General features: G+C 46.7%; 2 protein-coding genes and 1 non-coding gene across 3 annotated transcripts; 1 reads left to right on the top strand and 2 right to left on the bottom strand.

The window, feature by feature from the left end:
- Positions 1–448: 448 nt before the first annotated feature.
- Trnai-aau (transfer RNA isoleucine (anticodon AAU)) lies at positions 449–522 on the bottom strand. The gene has a single exon. It is a non-coding gene; the product is annotated as a tRNA-Ile (tRNA).
- A 748-nt stretch (positions 523–1,270) lies between these two features.
- On the top strand, positions 1,271–13,775 carry LOC119399960 (glutamate-rich WD repeat-containing protein 1). Its single transcript, XM_037666865.2, has 7 exons — positions 1,271–1,611; positions 4,028–4,169; positions 5,415–5,553; positions 7,263–7,473; positions 11,489–11,628; positions 12,396–12,593; positions 12,813–13,775. The coding sequence occupies exons 1-7, from the start codon at positions 1,380–1,382 to the stop codon at positions 13,143–13,145; spliced, it is 1,395 nt and encodes a 464-aa protein (XP_037522793.1). The 5' UTR covers positions 1,271–1,379; the 3' UTR covers positions 13,146–13,775.
- Positions 13,776–16,973: 3,198 nt separating this feature from the next.
- Positions 16,974–21,933, bottom strand: LOC119399959 (dnaJ homolog subfamily C member 9). The gene is made up of 4 exons (XM_037666864.2): positions 21,919–21,933; positions 19,875–20,131; positions 18,517–18,677; positions 16,974–17,442 (listed from the first exon to the last, which is right to left on the bottom strand). The coding sequence occupies exons 2-4, from the start codon at positions 20,052–20,054 to the stop codon at positions 17,028–17,030; spliced, it is 756 nt and encodes a 251-aa protein (XP_037522792.1). The 5' UTR covers positions 20,055–20,131; positions 21,919–21,933; the 3' UTR covers positions 16,974–17,027.
- Positions 21,934–23,259: the final 1,326 nt, after the last annotated feature.

The following is a 23,259-nucleotide window of genomic DNA, read 5'->3' as shown; positions in this document are numbered from 1 at the left end:
GCTTTTTTTTATTTGAATCGTTTGCATTTATTTTGTGTACTGCTGTCTTCTTTATTGTGCCAAATTTGAATGTATACTTTTACACGTGTTACGTTATATATGAGCGCTTGATCACCACGTACCGGCCACTCCTCTGCCTTGTTTTGCCGGAATGCAGGGCCAGGCAAGCTGCGTTTGATTCGCGGTTTTTTTTCCTGCATTCCACACCCCAGTTGGTATTATTTTATATGTACAAGTCTCCATACAATGTAAGCAATGCAAAAAATTGTGGTGAAATAGACTCGAACGCGCATACGGAAGGGAACATGCACAGTGGCGCAATGGAACAAAGAGCAAAGAGATGGTATTCAGTTTTTTAGAAATTATAACGCGTAAATGGAAGAGCAGTGATCAAATATCCAAAGAGTTAAAGCAGAAAAAAAAAAGTATGTATAAGCAAAAAAAAAATTGGCCTGCGCAGGGATCGAACCTACGACCTTCGCGTTATTAGCACGACGCTCTAACCGACTGAGCTAGCAGGCCAGATGTCTCTAGGTGTTCTACTTATGGTTCTAACCGCCACAGACACTATGCGCATAAAGTAAGTGAATGTCAGATTTTATTTGACGATTCCTTTGGCATATCGAACAAATAATTCTCTCGTAAACAAAACTGAGGAAGTTCGGTCCAATACAACTACACGTTCGGAACTCTCCTCGCGCGACATTTTACCCAAGAGATGGAGACACAGCAGGATTGACTGAAAAAAAAAAAAAAAGATGCTTACAAACTGTTTGCTCCAACATTTTGTTAATCCTGTTGCTACGGTTGCTTCACAGTGACGGAACGAGTCCCAAAGGCCATTCATTTGAACAATGCAGGTTCCGGAACCACATATGTGGAAATTACTCAGTAGGGTTTTACTAGGAATGAACAATCAAATGAACGTAGCCACGGTTTTCTTTTTGTGACAATCGCAAATCCTAAAGCTATGCTGTTGTGTACCGCAGTCGCCAAGATGTCCCAAGAACTTCTACTACATTACCAATCTCTAAGGCTACACTTTTCTTTTCAAAATGACGTCATGGTCGTTATATTTAAATAATTATTGAAGACTTTGCCTCTATAATGCTAAACAGCGCAAATGACAAGGAACGGTTAAAAAAAAGCAGGACAGCCGTCTCTTGTCATATAAGCTGTTCAGCATTATGAACAAGTTCGAGCTTGCTCAACATCTCACACCTTTGCCTCCAACAGCATGCGCTATTCGGACCGACACAGACATCACTTCATGGGCGCCGCCATTGCTTGATTCACATGTGCGCCGCTGTCTTTCGCGCACGCATCTCGCGTAGCGTAAGCGCAATCTAGCAAAAGGCGGCCGCTGCCAGCAACAAACGATGGCGGACGAAGCCGGGGACGCACCGAACTCGGACTCCGACTTCGAAGACATGGAGGACGGCGACGTGGAAGACGACGACGACATGTCGGACGGAGGCAACGTCGCTGCCACAGGTGCCGGCGCGGCCGAGCGTCGCGTTTACGTGCCCGGTACCACTACGTCGAACGAGGACGGCGAGGAACTGGAGTGCGATCAGTCGGCCTACGTCGTCTACCACCAGGCCACCACAAGTTTGTTGAATTTCTAAACAGTTCCGCTGTGTAAGCCGACCGTTAGTCCGCGCAGAGCAAACGGAAAACTGTTATCGTGGAACGGCACGCGTTCCTTTTAAATTCCGCTTCTTCATATTCTCCTTCGCTCCCAGAACACGTGTGCCGATTTGTACGGCGTGGGATGCAATAACTGATAAGATATAGAAGATATAGATTTTATATATATATATATATATATATATATATATATATATATATATATATATATATATATATATATATATATATATATATATATAAAGATATAGAAAGAAACAGACACAAAAAAGAGAGCGCAAGACAGAAAGAGAGAAGATTAGAAAGAGTGAGAAAGAGATAGTGAAAGAAAGACAGAAATAGAAATAAACAGACAAAAAAAAAAGAGATGCAAAAACGGTGAAAGAAGATCAACGCAGGCCGCCCAGCTGCACACTTCCTTCAGGCTTGGCACCACTAGTGCAAGGCTGCCTTGATTTTTTTTTTGAGGCCCTTTACTGGTAGCAGCAGTCAACACGCAGGCTACTGGCACTTCGTGCTGAAAGCAGGACACAAGTAAGAAACACACAGAAGTTTCTTACTCGTGTACTCGTCTTTTCGTACAGTTTGATGACGTCTAAAAGCTATGAACCAACTAGCCCACCAGAACGTCTTACTGATATCTTATAACTGCTTGTAAAGCGAACCTTTTCACATGACTGACTTTTACTTGCGAACCTTTTCGCGAGTAAAAGAGCGTTTCGGGCCAATCACGCGAGAGCAAGCGAATGATTGGCCAGGATTGCGCTTGCAAATAAGCGAAAGCATGAATCAGATCAATTGCATGAGCACAACCTAACATTTAGCTTTTGGAACCTTTGTGCATTCCCCTGAATGCTGGCACGTCGGAAGCATGTGTGAGAATAGCACAACAGCAGCGATGGTTGTAACATCTTGTGGAGGTTCTCTTAACCACGAAGTGTGAGCACACTTGTTCTTTGGTTTTTTAATCTTCGAAAGATAATTGAAGAAGAGAGCCACCGTACAATCATGGCATATGTTGCCGCCGAAGCACGAAAGCCTAGTTGCAAAGAGCCACACGCATAACGTACCACTGTGATGGCGATTTTATGCACTGTAGTTCAACTGTGAATCACATGGTGTCGCCCCCACAGCGCTTTTGATCACGCATTCGAGACCTGCTTCCCCAAGTCATGGTTGTCGTTATCTTCTGCTTTTGTTTGACATCTTGACCGCAAAAAAAAAAAAAAGAAAAAAAAACGAGGACAGTAGGAGGTAGACAACACGATCGGTAACACGGACAACACAGGTCGTACCTTCTGTCCTCGCCTTTTTTGTGCCGTCAAGATGTCAAACGAGTAAGCACCAACTAGGCCAGACGCAAGTTCTCCTGTTATCTTCTGCATTCTCCGATATTGGTTAGCAACCGAAGCCTGTGAAAGTACAATTGCCTCACTTGCCAGTCTACTTCGATTGCACGGCTTTTAACATGAACACCTTAACGCTGCAATGTTATCAAGTGCATTGCACTGAGCTAAAGGAAGAGCTCAGAAAGTTCTTGGCTCGGATTTAACAGCACCACTTCACTGCCTCATTGAAATCCTACACAGCCATTTAATGTATACCGTTGCTTGAGAGGGTGTCGATTTCAGACGGGATAGTGTCACTGTCATATTACATAAGCACGTAGTTAAGGTAAAAAGCTGCGCTCATATGCATGCGAAACGCGGCACATTGCACCATGATCGTAGAGCATCGTATCCGTTTCTACAGTGGCAACGTGCTAGGAAACCAAATCGCATTAATGTGCCAGGAGAAGGTCGATAAAGGTGGATGAGTCGACTTGTACGATGCATGGAAATGCCAGTCAACAGGAACGTTGATACAGCTGACAGTGCATGCTTGTTGGTTACCATCAAAATGTGCATTCTGAAAAACGCTTGAAGGAAGAGGTATCGCATGTAAACGCTCTCGTGCTGTAGTACCTTGCCGTGGCGGCAATAAGACATGCAATTAGTGACTGTCAGATTCACGTAGATGTGGCTAAACACTGCTGCCAAACTGCTTAAATTATAACCAGCCTAAGAAAAGAAGCACAGCTAATTGTGCTAGTTACTACATGTTCATTTTGACAGGATAAGGTGCGCACATGAACACAGACACTAGAAAAAACACACAAACAACACAGGTGCTGACTTGCAACTGCGATTTATTGAAAGGAAAGCTTACATATAAAAGTCACAACTGTCACATGATCCGGCTACTCTCGCCTTATCGTGTCAAAATAAGAAAAGAAGGGCGGGCGTTTGCACTACTATCCAGTGTCATGGATGGTGTTCACATTGCCATCAGGATGTTTACAGCTTGATGACTCTGATGACACTTAATTTCTTTACAGTTGCGCCTTGTCTGAGCTTTGACATCATCAAGGACAACCTGGGTGACGACCGGGCGGATCGGTTCCCTCTCACCTGCTACCTTACCTCCGGCACCCAGGCGGAGCGGTCGCACTTGAATCACCTCATGGTGATGAAGATGAGGTGAGTGGGTTTGCTTTTCCTTGTGCATGCATGTCACTCTGGTAACTTTGCATCACCCTTGGCATGGATCACCATATCATAGAGTAAGAGAGACTGACCCACTTGCCAACAGTTGCATTAATGGCTGCTCTCGTTTAAATATGTAGCTAGCAGTTGTTACGCTGCAGTTGACGTAACTGGCAGTTACGTTGAACGAAAGAAAGAGAATTTTAAGGGTTAATTTTTCTTTTTTAGACACAACCTTGAAGGGGTACTGACACAAATTTTGGCTTCGCGTTTTTTTTGCTGCAATGTGTTGCTGGGTGCCTGTTAGTCATAACATGGCACATCGTTTGCTGCAGCGCGTGACAGATAAATAAATACAGGCTCCTCATTACCGAACAGTGCCAGTTTCGGTTTCAAAAACTACAAGCCTCCGGGTGCAACTATCACCACGTAGCAGGTGCAGCACTCGATCACATCAGCACACAGAACTGTGACACGCTTCTGCCCGGTTTGCGAGCAGCTGCCAGAAGTAGGCTGTTGGAGCGAACGCGGCATAAAAAGTATGGCGGATGTGACGTCATCATAACTTGTTGCAGCGTGGTCACGTGAGGGAAGTAGGCAGTCACCAAGGGTCACCTCTGAGGGTGTCAATATCCCGAGAGTGTCGATCGCTCACGCAAACTTCAAAATTAATTTAAAATACGTTCTGAGCTATATTCGCTGTTGATATTTTGCAGATGATATACGCATGTTCACGGGAATCGATCCCGCAGGCTATCTCGGCTGCGAAATTTTGTGTCAGTACCCCTTTAATGAAAACCAACAGACAATGAGGCTGAGAAAGGTATAAGGGATGTTATTTGGTAGTCCTCAAGCTGTATTGTAATTATGTAATAACTGTGAAGAAATTAAAGTGAATGAAAAGGTTTACGTGGACACACTCCCAGGCTTACATGCACATAAATACCCGATAAGGTGGACGAGAGGACGACCACAGCCGTAGCTCAAATGGTAGAGCATATCGGGCGCTTTATCCGAAGGTTGCAGGTTCGGTCCCTGCCGGTGACAAGTTGTCCTTTCGACCGCTTTAATTTCTTCGCATTTATATCATAATTACTACAGTATAGCTAAAAGACTACAAATAACGTCCCCTATACGTTCCTTGGCCTCATTGGCTGTTGGTTTCCTTTAAGGTTGTGTCCGACAGTTACTGTGTTGGCAGCATTAGCGCTAACGTGGCATTCATTCCTCACCATGCAGCAACCTGAGTCGAAACAAAGAGGCATCTCAAAAGGACGCTGGCGATGATGAGGACAGCTCGGACAGCGACGACGAAGACTCCAAGCCGGAGCTGGAAACTGCTCTGGTCCCACACAACGGCTGCGTCAACCGTGTCAGGGTGCGTGCCTTTGTAATCTTGTTTGGAAAGCCTCTTTGGTTAGTCTGCATATTTGAGTAACTCTAGAGTAGATACGAGTGAAGGGGTAAATGTGCCTTAAAGGGGCCCTGCAACGTTTTTTTGCTTGCCTTCTGCAGCACTGGAGTGTGTGTAGTGTTGAATACTGAGATGAACGCAAAAAGAATGATCAAAATCGGTGCACGGGAACGGAAGTTATTAGTCTTCAAACTTCAAAACCCCAGCTGACGACGAGCAAAAACATTTCCTTTTGCATTTCACTCTGCCACTGATGTCAACGGCTTGTTCCAATCACCGTGCGCCTCTTATATAGAGACATACCGGAAATCTCGCCACGTGGTGGCTGTTGCGCAGCGCACCTAACGTTGCCTTGCACTTGTTTTCATGTTTTGATCTTTAAAAACAGAAATCCTTTTGTATCAGAGGAAGTATAACAAGTGCCTTTATAACTTTTAGTGCACAATAGTGTGGACCATATGCTGGGACCATATGAATATATTACATGTGGCTTGTTGTGTCAAGCCAGTCAAAACACCCGCCCTTTGTCGTCACAGCCACGGGATGAAACGTCACTTCCGATCACAAAAATAGCTGTTGTGTGTCGCTATAGTTCGAAATCAAGGTGGTTTCTCTGTTGAAATAAAATTACAGCAGCTTTGTTTTCGGCGTTGCCACTTGCACAACGATATCGGTGCACTCCAGAGATCCAGAAGAAGCGATGAAAACGACACGCTTAACTTGTGTTGCAGGGCCCCTTTAAAGGACGTGTGTGTGAGAAAATCTTTTTTAAAAAATAATTCTTTGAGTTCAGCCTTCTAGAAAAATAGCATGTGGGTTGCCAAAGGACACTGTAGCAGAGGTTCGGGATTAAATTCAACGATCTCGGTTGCTATAACACCTTCCTAAATCTAAATACACGAGGTTTGTCGTATTGTGCCACCCATCTCCCTCTGCGATGTGGTTTGAGCAAGTGCTTCTTGATTGCAAATGTTGAGTGTAGTAGTACGTTGTAGGCCTTGTCAACGGGTGAGAAGGAAAGGTCTGGCAACCACTGTGTATCGAGCCTTTCCAATTTGTTCAAGCCGACGTGGCACTGCTTGAATCTACAGCTGAACCTGGATATATCGAATGTGAAGGGGATGACAAGGAAGATGTTTATATAGGTAATTTGATATATAAAATATATATATAGAAATGGGATAGGTTTAATGAACAGGAGAAAGTGCCTCAGACAGCCTGGCCGACGTTTCGATAGGAGGACCTATCTTTGTCAAAGGCGCCTTGTAACCCCTTAAAACTAACACGCCAAGGATGACAAGGCGCCTTTGACAAAGATAGGTCCTCCTATCGAAACGTCGGCCAGCCTGTCTGAGGCACTTTCTCCTGTTTGTTCAACCTATCCCACTCCGTGTATCCATCTGTTGGCTCCCATCTTGACTTCGGATATATATAGAAAATATTTCAAGGGGATTTTATAATTGTCCGATGTACACAGCAATTCGTTATGTGTGGGTTCGACTGTATTATTATAGCATGATATGAAGAGGTTTAAAAATACTTTAGCTCATTCTCTGAAATAATTACAGTGAAAATTAATCCAGAGTCCTCAGCTATGTCATGTCTCATCATCATACCATGCTTTTAGCATGCAACACCCCGGAAATTATTATTAATTAGTGGCATTATCACAGGTTGCCAAGGTCGGCGACAAGACCCTGGCAGCGTCGTGGTCGGAAAACCGTCGCGTCTACTTGTGGGACCTCGCTCGGCCACTGCACGTGCTCGACCATCCTTCGGCCATGTCGTCGTATGTGCGCAACCATGAGGCTCCCAAACCAATCTTCAACTTTGGAGGTCACTTGGCTGAGGGCTATGCAGTTGACTGGTCGCCGACCAAACCAGGTTGGTGGGCTCGCTTGCTTGTTGCTTAGACGAGACCTTGCCCCAAGTCTTGGCAGGATCGGCCCTTATGCTCAGAAGCAGTTAATGCAGAAATGTCTTGAATCTTTGCAGCAGAACATTAAAGTGATTTTACACAGGCGCTGGCTAACAATGGGCTACACAAGGGATTGCTGACAGTGCCAGGATTTTCAGTTTGTGACAGTATTTCAGTGGTAGGTAACCTGTGCAAATTGCGCCAATCTGTGCAAACTGGAAATTACTGCTCCATACTGCTCCAAAAGGGCCTTTTTTGCCTAATTTGCACCACTGCTGCGCCAAAACATGGTTTTTGGAACCGAAACTAATGTTTCGCGGACAGTGCACTTTGTGAGCGGAAGTACGTCATGGTCGCCATCTTGTACACTTGCGCTGCTGCATTTCTTAATGGCGCCACTAGCGCCCCAGCTGTTGTGACAGCCGACGCAATCCATTTCAATATCAGTGGCAACACTGCAGTGCCGCAACCAGGCCACAACGTTAGCTTTCTGCAAGCAATGCGCACTCCTCGATGCTCTAGCGGTCCTGGCAGTGGATGGAGGCACGTTTGGGTTGTCGCCTAATATAAGCGCGCAGTATGGTTACAACAGCGCTACGCTTGCTGTGCCGTACACGTGTGCAACGTTTATAGAACCAGGTAAGTTGCAAAACACCCCGCGTCAGCCAACCCGTCGCACGGTGCCAGGACAGCTTCCGGTTTGGTGGCGCTGGCGGCGCAACAAGCTTCCGCTAGCAGACGAAAACGCGTAGTCTGCGTGGCAAACGCCGGGGCAGTCGTTCAGAAAGGGCTCGGTTGTTTACTCGCCGACTCTATATTATCGTGATTTTTCGTTTCGCTGCCGCTGCAATGTAAAACTCAGTAATATTTAGCAGCGCTAAGACAAAGTCAGTAAAGCTATGTCTTTCAAGACTGTCCAAGATAACTGACGCTTGATAGCATAGCATACGAGTCTGTCCATTACACTATAAGAAATTAACTATATGGCGCATTCTCGTAGCGTAATTATTTAGCTAACGCGGATGCTTGGGCGTGTTGGTACTTATATCTTTTCGTTTTGGACTGTGCAAGTATTGCGTGTAAGTCAGCGCTGTTGTTTGTGTAATCCTTTTTCTGGTGCTCCGTAGTTTTTCGCGCTATTTTTTTCCGACAATTCTTCACTTTCACTTTTTTGAAGTGAGGAGTTTTCACTCTGTACCGCAGCTGTCGTTACTTGTAATTACTGAGTGGTAAAATCGCCGTGTGTGTACTGCATGCCACAATTTCAGTCCTGCTACAGAAAGAAAAATTGTATTTATTTTTCGCACGCAATGCAGAGAAACAATTTTTCAGATATTGCATGTATGGTGTGATGCACACAAACGGCACAACTTATAGTTACAGTCTCAGGCATTAAACCTTATCAAGACAGCTCTAATTAACTGTAAAAAATTATTTACAGCACAATTTTTAGAATCACTCAAATCAAGGCAAGTTCAGGAATATCTTTGGGACGCAATCTTCGACGAGGCTCCTTTCCGCTGGCGATTTCAACCTTAATTCTTATCTTTTATGTGATCCAACGCACGCCCGACAACGCGCGTCACGCTCCAGAACACAAAGTTCTCACGAATAGCACGCACGAAGCAATGTTGCGGTGGCTAGCGGTGGCTGCGAAGGGCTTCAGTTACTTTGTCTGAACTTCTGTGCGAAACGTGACAACTTTTACGGATACATTCTCCAGCAAGAGGAAGTGTTGCGAGCAGCACGTAGCCAGCTGAAGAGGCCGAAAAAATGGACCCCCCCCCCCTCCCCCGACTCCCTTCATTGAAGAGTTGGTAACCCTAGGCACAAAAGAAATGTCGGGGTGTCTCGGAACAGAACATGTCGGCATGGTGAAGACACGCAGCATGTCCGAAGCACAACAGAAAACGCCAAGCTGTTCGCACAGAAAGCAGCCTCCACGGATACTGAAGCGATGCGCCGCAACGCTTGCTGAAGAGAGTGGAGTGAGTGAATCCTGTTGCGACAGCAGCGCCACATCTGTCGCTGATGGCGGCGGCGCCGCGCAACATCGCTCAGTTTTGCAACTGACCTGATTCTATAAACGTTGCACGTGTGTTTATCATAATAGTGTCAATGCAGCGAGGTTTCAGGGGCACGACCTGCAAGAACGAGCTGTTTTCGTTTCTACAAAGCAGTGCGCGCTTGACCGTGGTCCCGCACAACGAGCAGCGGGGATTGGCGGCTAATAGCGTGCGGTAGGCTTAAAATAGTGCTATGCGACATGCGACATGCGTGCCTGAGAACGTAGCTGAAAATACTGCAACAAGGTTGTCTGCGATAAGTCATACTGGCGTGTTCATCAGTTGCCGCCACCTTGCCTTCCTTCTTTCCCTACGCTTAGCCGCAAAGGCTTCGCCGCAATCGCGCGGAAGTAGGAATTATTTATCGACAGATATCCGCAATTCTCTGAAAGACGGAAAACATTGTGGCAATGGCAAATTCAGTGGCGCAGTAAACTGTTATGGCGCAAAAGGTTATCGTGGTACGTAGTGTACGTACTAATCGGCGTGTGTAGGATGAACCACCATGGCTTAAGCGGTCAGCGAAGGCATTATGTTCTGTGGGACTCGGTTGGGGATTCGTGGTCGTAACTGCGTTTTAATTTAATGTATATATATATATATATATATATATATATATATATATTTGTGTGTTGCTCTGAACAGTTTTCATGCTGCAGCCAGCTTGTTGGTGCAAGATCCTTCACTATTTTGTGCCATCGCTTCTGTACATAATCCTACTTTTGTTTACTTTTTCTTTGTGCTTATTCTGTGGGATTGCTGCCTATGTAGATTTGATTACGTAAACTGAGGGAAAATTAAACTAAATTGAAGCTAAAATTTCTTCCTCTGTGTGTTTCATGAAAAGCATGTTCCTCTACCAAACACAGGGGTAGCTGCTCCAAAAGCAGATTTTGCCTGCTCCAATATCTTCTCCAAAATGCTGGAAGGCATTCCCAGCACTGATATTTATTTATTGTAGTTATTATACACACTGCTGGGGGGGGCCCTAGAAAAGGCCCAAGCTATAGTCGCAGGCAACTTTAGAAGTCTGCAGCATTTCCTCCTTAAAGGTGGATGCACACAAGCCTGCACTTAAAGGGGCACTGACACGAAAATTTTCAGTTGTCGTTTTCTTGCATCAAATGAAAGGCCAAGCCCTCAAGAGCCTAGAAAGTCCTATGCATGAGTGCCCCCCGAAAAAGTAATTACAGTATGTTTATAAAAGCTAGTTTCGGTCCCTGACATCACAACATGGTACGAGCTTCTCGTCACATGTTCATGCCAAGACATTGTGATGTTTCCATGGCTGCTCTGCAGCTTGGCTCTGTTGGCGATGCACAAGCAGCCATTATGGAAGTTTTGGTACCTGGCGTACCTGCTGCGTGATGTCACCAGTACTGTAGCCTAACGTCAAGGTAGTGTCGATGTCGATAGGTGTGCCATGGAAAAATGTACTTTAATATCAAAATAAAGTATCTCATCAGCATTTGCTGAGCTTCACACTTGCTGTCTCTGCATACAGATTTGTATGGCGGAGTAAACTCGCCTTTGAAAAAAGGTGTCAGTACTTAAGGGCACACACTCCAAACTGACGTCATGAACATGGTGGCTGGTACTCCACCTTCGGAGAACATTGCTGAGTGCATGAGCAGGACTTTAGCTGCAGAAGCGATCGGCCACTGCGCTTCGGTCATCTGGGCAGGGCCTCTATGAACTTAAGATACCCTCAACGCTGCAATTAGGGCTAGTTGGTTTTGACTTGTATACATATCATAGCGGAATGAAACAGGGCCACAGAAAGATGCACACAGTATGACCGCTAGAGGTCGTCCTGTGTGCATCTTTCTGTGCACCTGTTTTGTTTCGCTATTATATGATACCCAACTATAGGTAGGCAAAATAGGTAAAAAAGACGACATGTTATACCTTGCAGGTGTGTTAGCGACCGGCGATTGCCTCAAGAGCATCCACCTGTGGAAGCCGCAGGAAGGCAGCTGGCACGTCGACCAGCGACCTTACACGGCGCACACGGCATCAGTCGAAGACATCCAGTGGTCTCCCAACGAAGCCACGGTGAGAAACTTGGTGTTCAGGTGTAATTGATTGTGCATCATTTATTAGTTGTGGTGCGAGTGCCAAGGGAAAGGGCCATGTGAGTAGTTTCAATCAATCGCACCATGTGAGTAAAGCTTCATTGCAGGTTGGCCTTTAAAGAACTTAAGTTGGTTCAACTCAAAGCAGTGATTGCCGTGTCATGACAGAGTCTGCCATAGCCCCAGGGTTGCAGCGACATTTAGCAACTCAGAGTCTGTCATTGACCGTGACACACTGAAGCACTTTAGCATAGAGTTTTCATTGCAACTATATCACAATTGTCCATGCATGGGATTTACAGAGGTCTCGGTATTCAGACTGCCTGCTGTAGTCAGACGTGCCACCTGTTCGTCAACGCAAGGGCGAGAAATAAGGCATAAAAGCAGGCTTCACATAGTCTCATCTTCTGCTGGTCACAATGTATGAGCAATATTTATTATTGTTTACATTAGCTTTTTGTTCTGACTTTGTTAGAATTAAGAGATGGTTTCACTGAGCTGTGAAAGTGTTTAATATTCATCTGTCTCTGATTTGTCTTAGTTGGAGGTGAGACAAATTTTTTCTTCCTTTTGCCCAATATTGCACGCACTGTCTTGGTGAACTCTGCAGACAGCAATGGCAAATACCGAGACCTCAGTGAACTTCATGCATGTGCATTCGCTGCAGCCGGTGTTGGTAATGGTAGGGCCGTGACACTACACTAGCACACTCTACAAAAATAATCATTCAATCAATGTATGTTTCAGGTCATGGCGTCTTGTTCGGTCGACAAGTCCATCAGAGTGTGGGACGTTCGTGCAGCACCCCACAAGGCGTGCATGCTCACGGCCGCTGATGCCCACGAGGCCGACGTCAATGTCATTAGTTGGAACCGAAAAGAGCCTTTCCTCCTGTCTGGCGGTGATGATGGCGCCATCAAGGTTTGGGACCTGAGGACCTTTCAGGTCAGTGTCCTGTTTTTCCAGATATTATGGCAGAGCTGTTATAGAAAATTATCAACATCAAGATAGAAAATTATCAACATCATGAACCCTCCACTACGGCATCCCTCATAATCATATTGTGGTTTTGGAACGTAAAACCCCAACAATAATTATGTTTGCGTCCCTGCAGATGTTTCATGCGTTTAACCGCTAGCAACGTTCCACCTCGGCTTGTTGCAGGGTGGACGCCCTGTCGCCACCTTCAAGCACCACCTCGCGCCGATCACCTCCGTCGAGTGGCACCCGACAGACAGCACCGTCTTCTGCGCCAGCGGCAGCGACGACCAGCTCACCCTGTGGGACCTGGCCGTCGAGCGGGACCGCGACGCGGAGGGTACCGCCGGGGACGAGGAGAATGACGACGAGGCCCTGCAGGGGCTGCCTCCGCAGTTGCTCTTCATCCACCAGGGGCAGAAGGACATCAAGGAAGCACACTGGCATCCGCAGATGCCCGGCCTCATCCTGAGCACTGCACAGAACGGTTTCAACGTGTTCCGAACTATCAGTGTCTGAGGAGGCGCGACGATGAAGTGAAGTGCGTCGTCTTGCGGACTCTGCCAATGGCAACAAGTCGGATACTGTTGGGGTCGGCTGTAGTTATTGCACAGAACTACAATGTGTACAGACATGAGTAAGAACGCACAGACCAGATGCCAAGTGCTCCTTGTCTCGTGTGTTCGTAATGCTGCTCCATTCTGGTCCGATAGCTGTTTTGTGCAAAAACTACAGCGGCTCCAAACACCAAATACCACACTGGAGAATTTAAGAATTTGCCTAGTGGGTCTAACCGGGAGTGGAATTGTGGCCGATGTGTCACGTGCACAGCGTCCCCTGATGCTTGTGTCAGGACTGCCCAACATAGTTTTTGTTGCATCATACCGTGCTGTAAATAGGCAGTCATATGAATGATTCGGAAGATAGATTGTTGTTGTTGTTTTAAATTAAGATAAATAACGCAGTCCAAACTTGCACTGTCGAAGAATGTCACGTTACTGTGTGGGGGCCACACATTTTTTCCACACAAATCGGGGGCCCCGAAATTCTTAGCTGCGGCACGTGGACAAGAAATATGAATAAATTTGCATCTAGCGCTGTCGAACCTCCATATAACATACGTGGATATAAAAAAAAGTCAATATAAAATTTGGTTCATGTGTTGTTTCACGAGTGTTGAAAATGCTGGATCTAATATGGTAACAGTTACAGCAAAGCAAATTTTTGGTTCTGCACGCCTCAGAATGTACTATACATTTTGGCAGCAAAGAACAGTCGCCATATGATTTTCCAGATGCTTGACTTTTAAAACCTGCACGATTCCTGCCACCAATTAGCCTAGCACTTGTGTAAAATGCAACAACTGCAGTTTCAGTTACCAAATGGTGTATTGGGCAGGAACTGCATGTGCATTGCCACAAACATTTGAATCATAAAATTTGCTCTTATGCCATTTGTCATGAAACTGCAACTTTGGTTGCAGGCTCTTAATGAAGTAAGGCTAATTAGGCCTAGCACTGTGACAGCGCATCAGTGATTGTTATCTATCTCGTCTGCTTTCCTTGCATTATTGCTGCACGCCTGTACCCGGCACAGGCGCAAGAGGTGTGGCATAGCATTCTTGATAACCTGCCGCGGTGGTCTAGTGGTTACAGTGCTCGACTGCCGAGCCGAAGGTCGAAGAAAATGTTTATTTTGAAAGAAAATCACCGTTTAGTGGTCCGCACAGCATTAGTGCACTTCAAATCGCCCGCCTGAAAAGGCCTTCTGACGTATCATTTGCCTTGCCCAATGTTGCCCGCATTTACTGCTTGGCAGCCGTTGTTGTGGTTTCTGCTCTGAAGGGCACATTGGAAGCCTTGTCCAAGTTGCGGTCGATCTTGTAATCTTCTACACGAAAGTGCAGTGAGCACGCAAGCAGATTTTTGTTGTTGTTTAGCACACTGTCACAGAGCCACGGCACTTGGCCACTTCGAGCGCAGAAGGCCATTCTGCAGCACCCAGTGGGAAGTCACATTGCTTTCTTTGCTGTAGCTGCTGAAACGGTGTACACCATTCAGGCATCCGACATCACATGGACCCGGCATTTTGTCGAACTTTCTGTCAGAGCGACTTTCATAAGCGTGCAAAGCACACGCAGCAGCACACGATAACGAAACTACCACTGAGACGCGACCGCGTGAGTGAGCGTACCACAGCCCGGCGATAACGGAACTTTCAGACCACCCGTTCCATTCTCCATGGTAACGTCAAGAAGTTTTTTTCCATGAATCAAGCAGAAACACACAAGCAGAATTTGGTAACGTCTTGTAATGCATGGAATGTTTTTTTATAACAAGTAGTTTGAATACCAGTGAATTATTGTACTCTGGGCTCTTGACGTCATCGTGCTCATTCTAAAATTTCCAACTGGTGGTGCATATTGTGTCCTACAATTACCTTAATTTTTCAGTTAGGAGTGCACTGCTGTTGATAATACAGTAGACTCCTGTTAAACGAAAGCTGAAGGGACCAGGAAAATCTGTTTCATTTAACAGGAGTTTCGTTTACTGAGAGATGAAAAGGGGTGCAGAATTCAAGCACAAAACCAATCATGTTAGAGGCAGTTGTTCCATTTAAGCAGCAATTTCATTTAAGAGAGTTTCGTTTATTGAGAGTCTACTGTATTGACGTTTTAGACATCCTCAAACATTGACCTTTCACTCTGACATAAATTGTTATTTGCCTTTACTGTCCCTTTAAATCTAATTTGAGGGCTAATACTATCACAGAATCGAGAGTTAAAGGGACACTAAAGGCAAATAATTTATGTCAGAGTGAAAGCTTAATGTATGATGTCTAAAGCGGTAATATTATCAACAGCAGTGCCCTACTTACCAAGAAATTAAGCTAAATGCATCTCACGATGAGCGCCACGAGCGGAACATTTTGGAAATGATCCCTATGGCTTGAGAGAGTTGCAATTAATCACTCGTAATCAAAGTAGCTGCAATAAAAAAAGAACCTTCCGTGCATCAAGAGACGTAATAAAATGCTGCTTGTTCGTTTCTGTTTCATTTATGGAAAAAAGAACCTCTTCGGCATTGCCATGGGGAACGGCGCACGTGGTTCAAAGGTTCCGTTTTTGCCGAATTGCGCTTCGCCTGGAGCCCTGTTTCGATCACGCGGTCGCGTTTCAGTGGTAGTATCGGTATGGCGTACTTCCGCGTGTGTTTTGCGCGCTCGTGAATGTCGCTGTGACAGAAAGTTCGACAAAATTCCGCGTGCGTGTGATGTTGCCAGATGCCCGAATGGTGCACGCCGCCAGTGCACGCCACCGCGCAGTAAAGGCGGGCAACGTTACGCACTGCAACAGTGACGTGAGAAAGACCGCTTTCAGGCGAGTGATTTGAAGTGCGCTAACGCGATGCGGACCACTAAAACGTGATTTGATTTCAAAATAAGTACTTCCTTGGCACAAAAGCAGCACTACGAGGTTTCTGGACTGCTATTTCAACAGTCAACATCGACTTAATATTTGCCTTTAGTGTCCCTTTAATGCATGGCCTGGGAGATTCGTGCAGCCAAGAGTGAATCTCTGGAGGCTGCATTCGTTACGTTGAAGCACATTTTGTCCCTCCCATTTGTGTTGAGTTGTGAATACTCAAACCTCGAAAGTTTGCTCTCTCTCTCTCCAGTCAGAACTTAAGAGAAGTTATCGCTTAAGTTTTTCACATTGCATTAAGTGCGCATCTTCCCCTGAACTCATGTGCACCTTCCAGCAAAAGATTGAGACACGAAATTTTTGAGAAAGCTACATTGCCGCTTTGTCTGGGAAGGTAGCCTCCAATTAAATGTTCCAGCCTGTAGTAGTTCTGGCGACCTATACAGTTACCCGCTAGATTCAAAGCGTCATGCACCAACTGAGCAAAAACTCGCACTTGCAGTGGTGCCCACGTCCCGTTAACTGTTGCTACCGGGTGTACTGTTTGGATTTCTTCTTTCGCAAGTGTTTCAAGATGTATGTGCTAAATCTCGGTACCTTAGCTTTCGACTCACTATTGGGGCGTGCACAACTCTGTGCACACTGCCCGAGCGAACGTTGCTAATCGCTACAAAGCTAAACCTTAATTACCACATGGAATGGGCATCACCACAGACATGAAGGACTTTCACAGTAAGCAGAGGTATGCACGAATTTATGTACAGTAAATTATCTTCATTGATGTTACAACTCTCTTCTTGCCGTATTGCAATATACACAGGTCGTTTAAAGCAATGGGTATTTCGCTCGAGTACACCATAACGAGCACGTCCACGAGCAAGAAATAACACCGGCAGGTTCGGAAGTTGGGTCGAGCGCAAACGTTGCGCCCCTGTCATAAGTCTCAACACCACACGGGGCATGAAGGAGCAAGCTGATCACTTGGTCACTTTCTTCTTCTTGGGCTTGCAGTACTTAGCTTCAAGGTTCGCGATTAGATTTCCAAAGTCGGCCTCCCTCGACTGCTGCCGCTTGGCGATGGCGTTTGCCAGCGATTCCCCGCTGTCATCCAAACCGAGCTCCATCTTCATGCTCTGGGCTTCCTCGGCTTCCTTGAGGTACCGTTTCTTGCGTGAGTTGCGGGACTTCTTGGTCTCCCTGGTGAACTTGGGGTACGCCTTCACCTCGCCGTCCTTTATGAGCTTGTTTAGGATGGCGCGGTAGCGGTCCTCCTCTTCCATCTCGAAGCCGATGAGGTGTTCGCTGATGGCGTCGAAGTCGCCCTCGAAGCGCTCGTAGCAGGCCTTCAGGTCAGCCAGCTCTTCGTCAGAGCCCCGGTACTTGGCGAGGTACCTGTCCAGAAACAAGCGTAGGAAATGTTGGATGGATAGAAAAACTTCATTAACATCCTGCGGAGCACACTATAGCACGTAGCAGGCATAAAAAAAAAAAGAAAAAGCGAAGAACTGGTGAAAGAAAAGGAAGTACCCATGATGCACAACTGGCAGGGCAAACCACAGTGAAGGAGTTTGCAGAGTGATGCCTATGATGTAAGTCACATCAATCAAGTAAAAGGCCTATGCGTGAATACTGTGAAACATCGTACCGGCAAACAAAGACAGGGACAGGATAGTTAGAGACACACACTGGCATTGTGTGCCTCTTTCTATTCTTTCCACGTTTTTGTTTGCCAGTACAATGTTTCACAGTATTCACCAGAACAAACTAGCCCAGCTGTCAACACCAAGTGTGAATCACTGAAGATTCCACATCATGAGCACAATTAAGGTAAGAATTCTTTTCTTTTTTTTTGCCTGATGCGTGTTAGTTTCACGCACCATGGCGTCACAGTGACCCGCGCAAATTAGACTAGTGCGAAACACTAAATTTTGGGGATTTTGTTTATGCGCCAAGAGCAACATCTGGTTATGAGACAAGCCTCGTAGTGAGGGAATTTCGGTTTAATTATGACCCTAGCGATCTTTCATTTTACGTCTAAATCAAAGTACGCAGGGCGCTTCTTTGAACTGCACCCACATTGAAATGCGGCCGCCGTGGCCAGGAACCGAACCCGTGCTCCTGAGCATAGCGGCACAACACTTCAGCCGCTATGTTACCACGGTGGGTGTCTCATTTTAGCGCAGTAGCGTTAAAGAGCTCAAATGCCGGCGTCGTCGTGATCGTTTGTGAGTGAAAAACCTGCATTGTGCGTGAGCGAAAATTCGACATAGGTGCAAATAAATAAATACTAATAAACTTCGGTTCGAGTGCGATTCGAACCCAGGCCTTGTGCATGGCAAGCAGGTGTTCTACCATAGAGCCACGCTATTGCTTGAAAAGGCTTTGTAAAAAACACTATAGACCTTTTCACAGACTGTTTCCTGGGGGGGGGGGGGGGGGGGGGGGGAGGGTTGTGTGTGTGCTTACTTTTCGACGTCAGCCACGGTGATCTTGGGGAAAAGGCAGCGCCAATAAGAGGTCCAGTCGCGGTCGCCGTCCAAGTCGTCATCCTCGTCGACGCAACCGGTGTCGTCGTAGGCGGCCCGCTTGTCGGCATCGGCCAGCACCAGGTGAGCCTTGGAGAGGACCTAAAGAAGGAGAATTTAGGGGCGCGTTTTTTCTTGATTAGACACAACATTATTGGCAACCAACAGACACTCAAGCCAAGGAAAGGATAGGGGACGTTACTTGTAGTAATTACGGTAGGAACGCGAACAAATTAAAGTGGACGAAAAGACAACTTGGCACCGGCAGAGAGCGAACCTGCAACCTTTGAAAAAACGCGTCCGATGCTTTACCAACCGAGCTACGACGGTGCTTGTCCTCCCGTCCACTTTATCGGGTATATTAAATGCGAAGCATTTCTTAGAGAATCAAAGGCACTTTGACTGTTTCTATGTGTGTACCTATCTAGCTGCCTACATCCGGGTGCTCTTGTGGTCGTCTCTTTAACTTGGTAAGTACCAAAATTGGCATAGGAGGACATGAGTGCATGACGAACACGATTCACAGGTCATGATATAAATAGCGTGAATCGCCTACCGCATACATCGCGGAACCCTTTCCACCAGTCGTGTGGCGCATACCCGCACAACACGGCCAGTGGTATATGGGTATGAGCCACAGGTGATTCACAGTATATATGGATCCAGGAACAGCGACAACCGACTTCGGAAATCTTAAAAGAGCTCGCGTCGCAGAAAACCCGGTGCCGGCGTTGACGGAGTTGTTGATGAGCGAAAAATCCCGATGGGAGGAAACAACAAAAATCACAGTTCCAGCCGGAATCAAACCCAGGTATTCTGGCATGGTTCTCAAGTACTCTGCAACTTCTTAGGAAAAATACCCTATATAACCCTCATGTCGGGGCAACGCCAATTGTGGTTGTAGTGTTGGCTATCCGCTTTGAAAACAATGTAATATATATCGATTACGCAAGTTCTAGCCACGCCGACTAACGCTACTTATCATGTGCACATCATCGGACCGTAGCATGCGCTTGGTTGCGATAAAACTTGCATATCTGCTCTGACGTGAGTACCGACGTTACCTCGGACCACGAGCTACCCTCTCCGCGCCAGTGTAGTTGACCTGCCTGGCAAGACCACGATATGCGGACAACTACCAAATTTACACAAACGTCGATCCACCTAGTAACGCTTGGCTCAAAGTGAAAAATCTGGCATAGGCTGCTACTCACCGATTGCTTCGCACGAAGTCGATTCCCACAATGAGTGGGACCTGCCGGAACTTTTTGAGCATTTAAATCTGGGAGTGTTAGTCACCTGAAATTTTCGGGTGGCCGCCTCCTTCTGGGCTTCGTCGGCACGGTCGGGGTGGACTAGAAGCGAAAGACGCCTGTACGCCTTCTTGACGGCGCCTTCGGAGGCGTCTCGGGGCACGCCGAAAAGTTTGTACAAGTCAGAGGTGCCGAACAGTTCCTCGCAGTCGGTGAGAAGACCCATCCTTGCGAGGTCGAGGTCAATCGAAGCAAATGCGAGATGGTTTCGACGACGACAGTGCGCGGGTTTTGACAAGCGCTCTACGACTACGTTAGAGTGTACTAGAATATTTTGAGTGGCGCAACCGGCTGCCGTGGAGCGGCCCATTCTGTGTAGAAAATAGCGGCGGCGCTGCAGTCGACTACTCTTGAAAGGGTCCCCCGGCATTGCAGGCGGCTGCTTGCCGGTGCGTTTCAGAGCCGGTGAGATAAAACAAAAAGAACGTAGAAATGGACGCTCCATCGCAACTGAACTACATTAACGTGCCAGCTATAACAAATATGCGCCGTGCGAGCCCCTGGCAGACTGGAATTTTTTTTTTTTTTTTTTTTTTGAGCGACGCTTCTTAGGCCCGCACCCCGCCGTCGAAGCTCTAGATGCGGCGCCGGCGCGAAACGACAAGTGAAACGCCGCGCGCGGCGCAAGAAAAAAGAAAAACACGGCGCGCGTCGCGCAACAAACAAGGCGCGCAGCGCAAATAAACAGTTTCAACACGTACATGGTCGGTCGCGTTCCATGTCTACGGAGCTTCGCTCATCGGTTGTATTCGTACACAGAACTGCTGATTTTTTTTTATTTTTCATTTTTCTTTTTTCTACGACGCGCAAGATGATTGTACATTGTCGTGCTGTGGTGAAGCGCGACAATAATGCAGTTCTAGAAAACGCTGTTGTTAGCCTGCCGTTTCTTGAAATTTGCTCTAAGCATAGCTTAAACTTGCACGCAACGTATACAACGTTAAGCTCAGGGAATTCACGCACTGCCCACGACGTCAATGGAACGGCGAATTTGTGCAGGTCGTCAACGGAGGCGGCTTGAACTTCAAGGCAGGCTTGTTGGTACGTACGCATACCCTAGTAGCACGCAATGTTGCCACAACGTTGAAACAACATTCTCAATGTTGCGGCAACGTTGTGTCGACATTTGGTGCTACTAGGGTAGTTATTCTAAAACAGCGCACAAACGGGACATGTGTTGTGCGGTAGTGTGGTACCTTTCATGCCCCGTTTGTGCGCTGTTTTAAAATAACTAGGAGGCGGCTTGCTCAGAAGCAAAGCCCACGACCACACCCCCCTTTCACCGCCTTCGTTCGCAGTAGCGACTGTTGAACATTCGTCGGGTCACGTCGTTTCCTTTCACTGTGATCGTCAGACGCAAGCTGGCGCCGTTTTGTCCGAGGCCGCGGTGCCGGTGTTGTCTTGGAGAGATATGACTGTGCATTCGGTAAAATTGTCGGCACCGCGTCAGGTCGAATAGACGGCTTTCCTCTCGGCACTCGAACTTCCGCACCGTTAGTTACATGCACGTATAATCTCTCTTGATGAAGTGATGCTCAAATTCACACACAGCGCAATCGGCACCGAGGGGCTTGTCAAGTCGGCAGAAATTTCTTTCCCACACACAATTTGTCGCTCTTTATCATCGGGAGTATGGTGCCTTGACGGACGCTTTCTCCGCGCATCGAGACACACTAATTTGGAGCTTTAAAAAGCCATATCTTGCGGCCTTGGTTCATGCGGGCGTACACAGACTTGCACCCGAGCGCGTAGCAGTGATGTAAACGCTGTTCCTTTTTTTTTTATTTTGGTCACTGATGCGCGGTGCAACTCGCACATGCCAACTCGGCACATGCCAACTTTCCTCGGCGCGGCCGGGCAAGAGGGTAGACGCGCGCGTTCCTTCATTTACGCGTGTCGCGTCCCCGGCCGTCTTCAATATTATGCGACGCCAGCGCCGCCGCTACTTTCTTCAAAAGAGGGGACACAGGTTTGCATGGTACGCCGGCTTTGGTTGCGCCACTCAAAATATTCTAGTACACTCTAACTACGTACGCTTTTTTGGCGCGAATTACAGTGTTCTAGAAGTTTATAGTGCGCTCACTGAGCGGCGGAGCGTGACGCACTTCATGTCGCCGCCGACAGGCGGCGCGGCTCACAGCGTCACCTGAAACTTTCCGGCGGGTAGCAGGGCGCGGCTAGCGCGCGTTGCTGTTTTGCGCGCAAGAAAAGCCAATCTTACGGTGCGCAACTCACGGAAGTTCTTTTGATGCAAGTTTTCTGTGTATTGTGAAATAAGTTACTGTCGCTGTGACTGATTTACGTAGGGCGAGCGATGTTTTAAGCGGCTATTGCATAAACGAATGCTCCTCCACGCAGCCGCTGCAATAACAGGGTGTCCAGTTGGCGGCGTTCGTTTCTTTTTTTTTTTTTTTTTTGTCCTGCTGATCGATACGATTTTCAATGCACTTTAGCCACTGTAGCAATCATAGCGACTTCGCTCCCGCCTTTCGAGCCCCACTATGCCGAATATAAACAACGCCTCATTTTTAAATTGTTTTCGAATATATATGAGCTGGTCTGTGTAACTAACCCACTTATAATGTTCTTTTTTTTTCGGGAATCAATAATGGGCGGAATCACTCGGCTTCGTAATAAATGTATCCGCACCGTACGCTTAAAAATTTTTTATTTGCGGACGTAGATCGTACAAGGTCACCAAAACTGCAGTTGGACTCGTATGCCCAATTAAAAAAAATATTTATACATAGTTAATATGAGTACATAACAAGTAACATGTATCACGTGCGTACACATTTTTATTGCACCTTGGAATTGCACCAGTTCTTCAGCAGCGCGGATAAAACAGGACACGAAGAAACACTCGACAGCGTCACGCACTGACATACTGATTTTATTTACACAAAACCCTGCCTATGTATGCGCAAATGTTTGCCATATCACAATATGAATTATCAATGCAGAAAATGTCACTCGTGGTCGAACAATAAACGGACGCAACAAACGTGTATGAACATCTGATAATCGACTACGAAAATGAAAAATAAAGGACAGCAAGAAGCGCCGGCGATGTTTGCAGTCGACAGCCGACGACAACGTCGATCTATCAGGCACTGGGGCATCCCAAAGAGAGCCCAATCCCTTTGGACCTCCCCCGCTTCCTAATGAGAGCTACTTCAGCCCCCCTCTACATCTCCTTTTTCTATCCGTCAGTATAGTTCTGTGCTTAGGACTTCGATAGCGAAACAAGCAGCCGTACCAGCGTTCTTTATTATTTTTTTAGAAGTACCCTAACCCCCCTCCCCCCCCCCCCTTTTTTTTTTACCAAAGCACGAGTATGGTTTTGTTGTCACCACCCTCACGCGTTTTCT

Source organism: Rhipicephalus sanguineus, chromosome 7 (genome assembly GCF_013339695.2).
Source record: "Rhipicephalus sanguineus isolate Rsan-2018 chromosome 7, BIME_Rsan_1.4, whole genome shotgun sequence".
NCBI classification, from domain to species: Eukaryota; Metazoa; Arthropoda; class Arachnida; order Ixodida; family Ixodidae; genus Rhipicephalus; species Rhipicephalus sanguineus.
The sequence above is the reverse complement of the archived record's forward strand: the minus strand, read 5'-3'. Positions and strand labels throughout refer to the sequence as shown.

Bases quoted from the DNA above. Each gene is read 5' to 3' on its own strand.
- LOC119399960 (XM_037666865.2), top strand. From the start codon at position 1,380: ATGGCGGACGAAGCCGGGGACGCACCGAACTCGGACTCCGACTTCGAA. The intron at 4,170-5,414 runs GTGAGTGGGTTT...CTCACCATGCAG, and splicing joins CTCATGGTGATGAAGATGAG to CAACCTGAGTCGAAACAAAG. The intron at 12,594-12,812 runs GTCAGTGTCCTG...GGCTTGTTGCAG, and splicing joins GGGACCTGAGGACCTTTCAG to GGTGGACGCCCTGTCGCCAC.
- LOC119399959 (XM_037666864.2), bottom strand. From the start codon at position 20,054: ATGGGTCTTCTCACCGACTGCGAGGAACTGTTCGGCACCTCTGACTTG. The intron at 18,678-19,874 runs GTGACTAACACT...CTCCTTCTTTAG, and splicing joins CGGCCACCCGAAAATTTCAG to GTCCTCTCCAAGGCTCACCT. The intron at 17,443-18,516 runs GTAAGCACACAC...GTTTCTGGACAG, and splicing joins ACCGTGGCTGACGTCGAAAA to GTACCTCGCCAAGTACCGGG.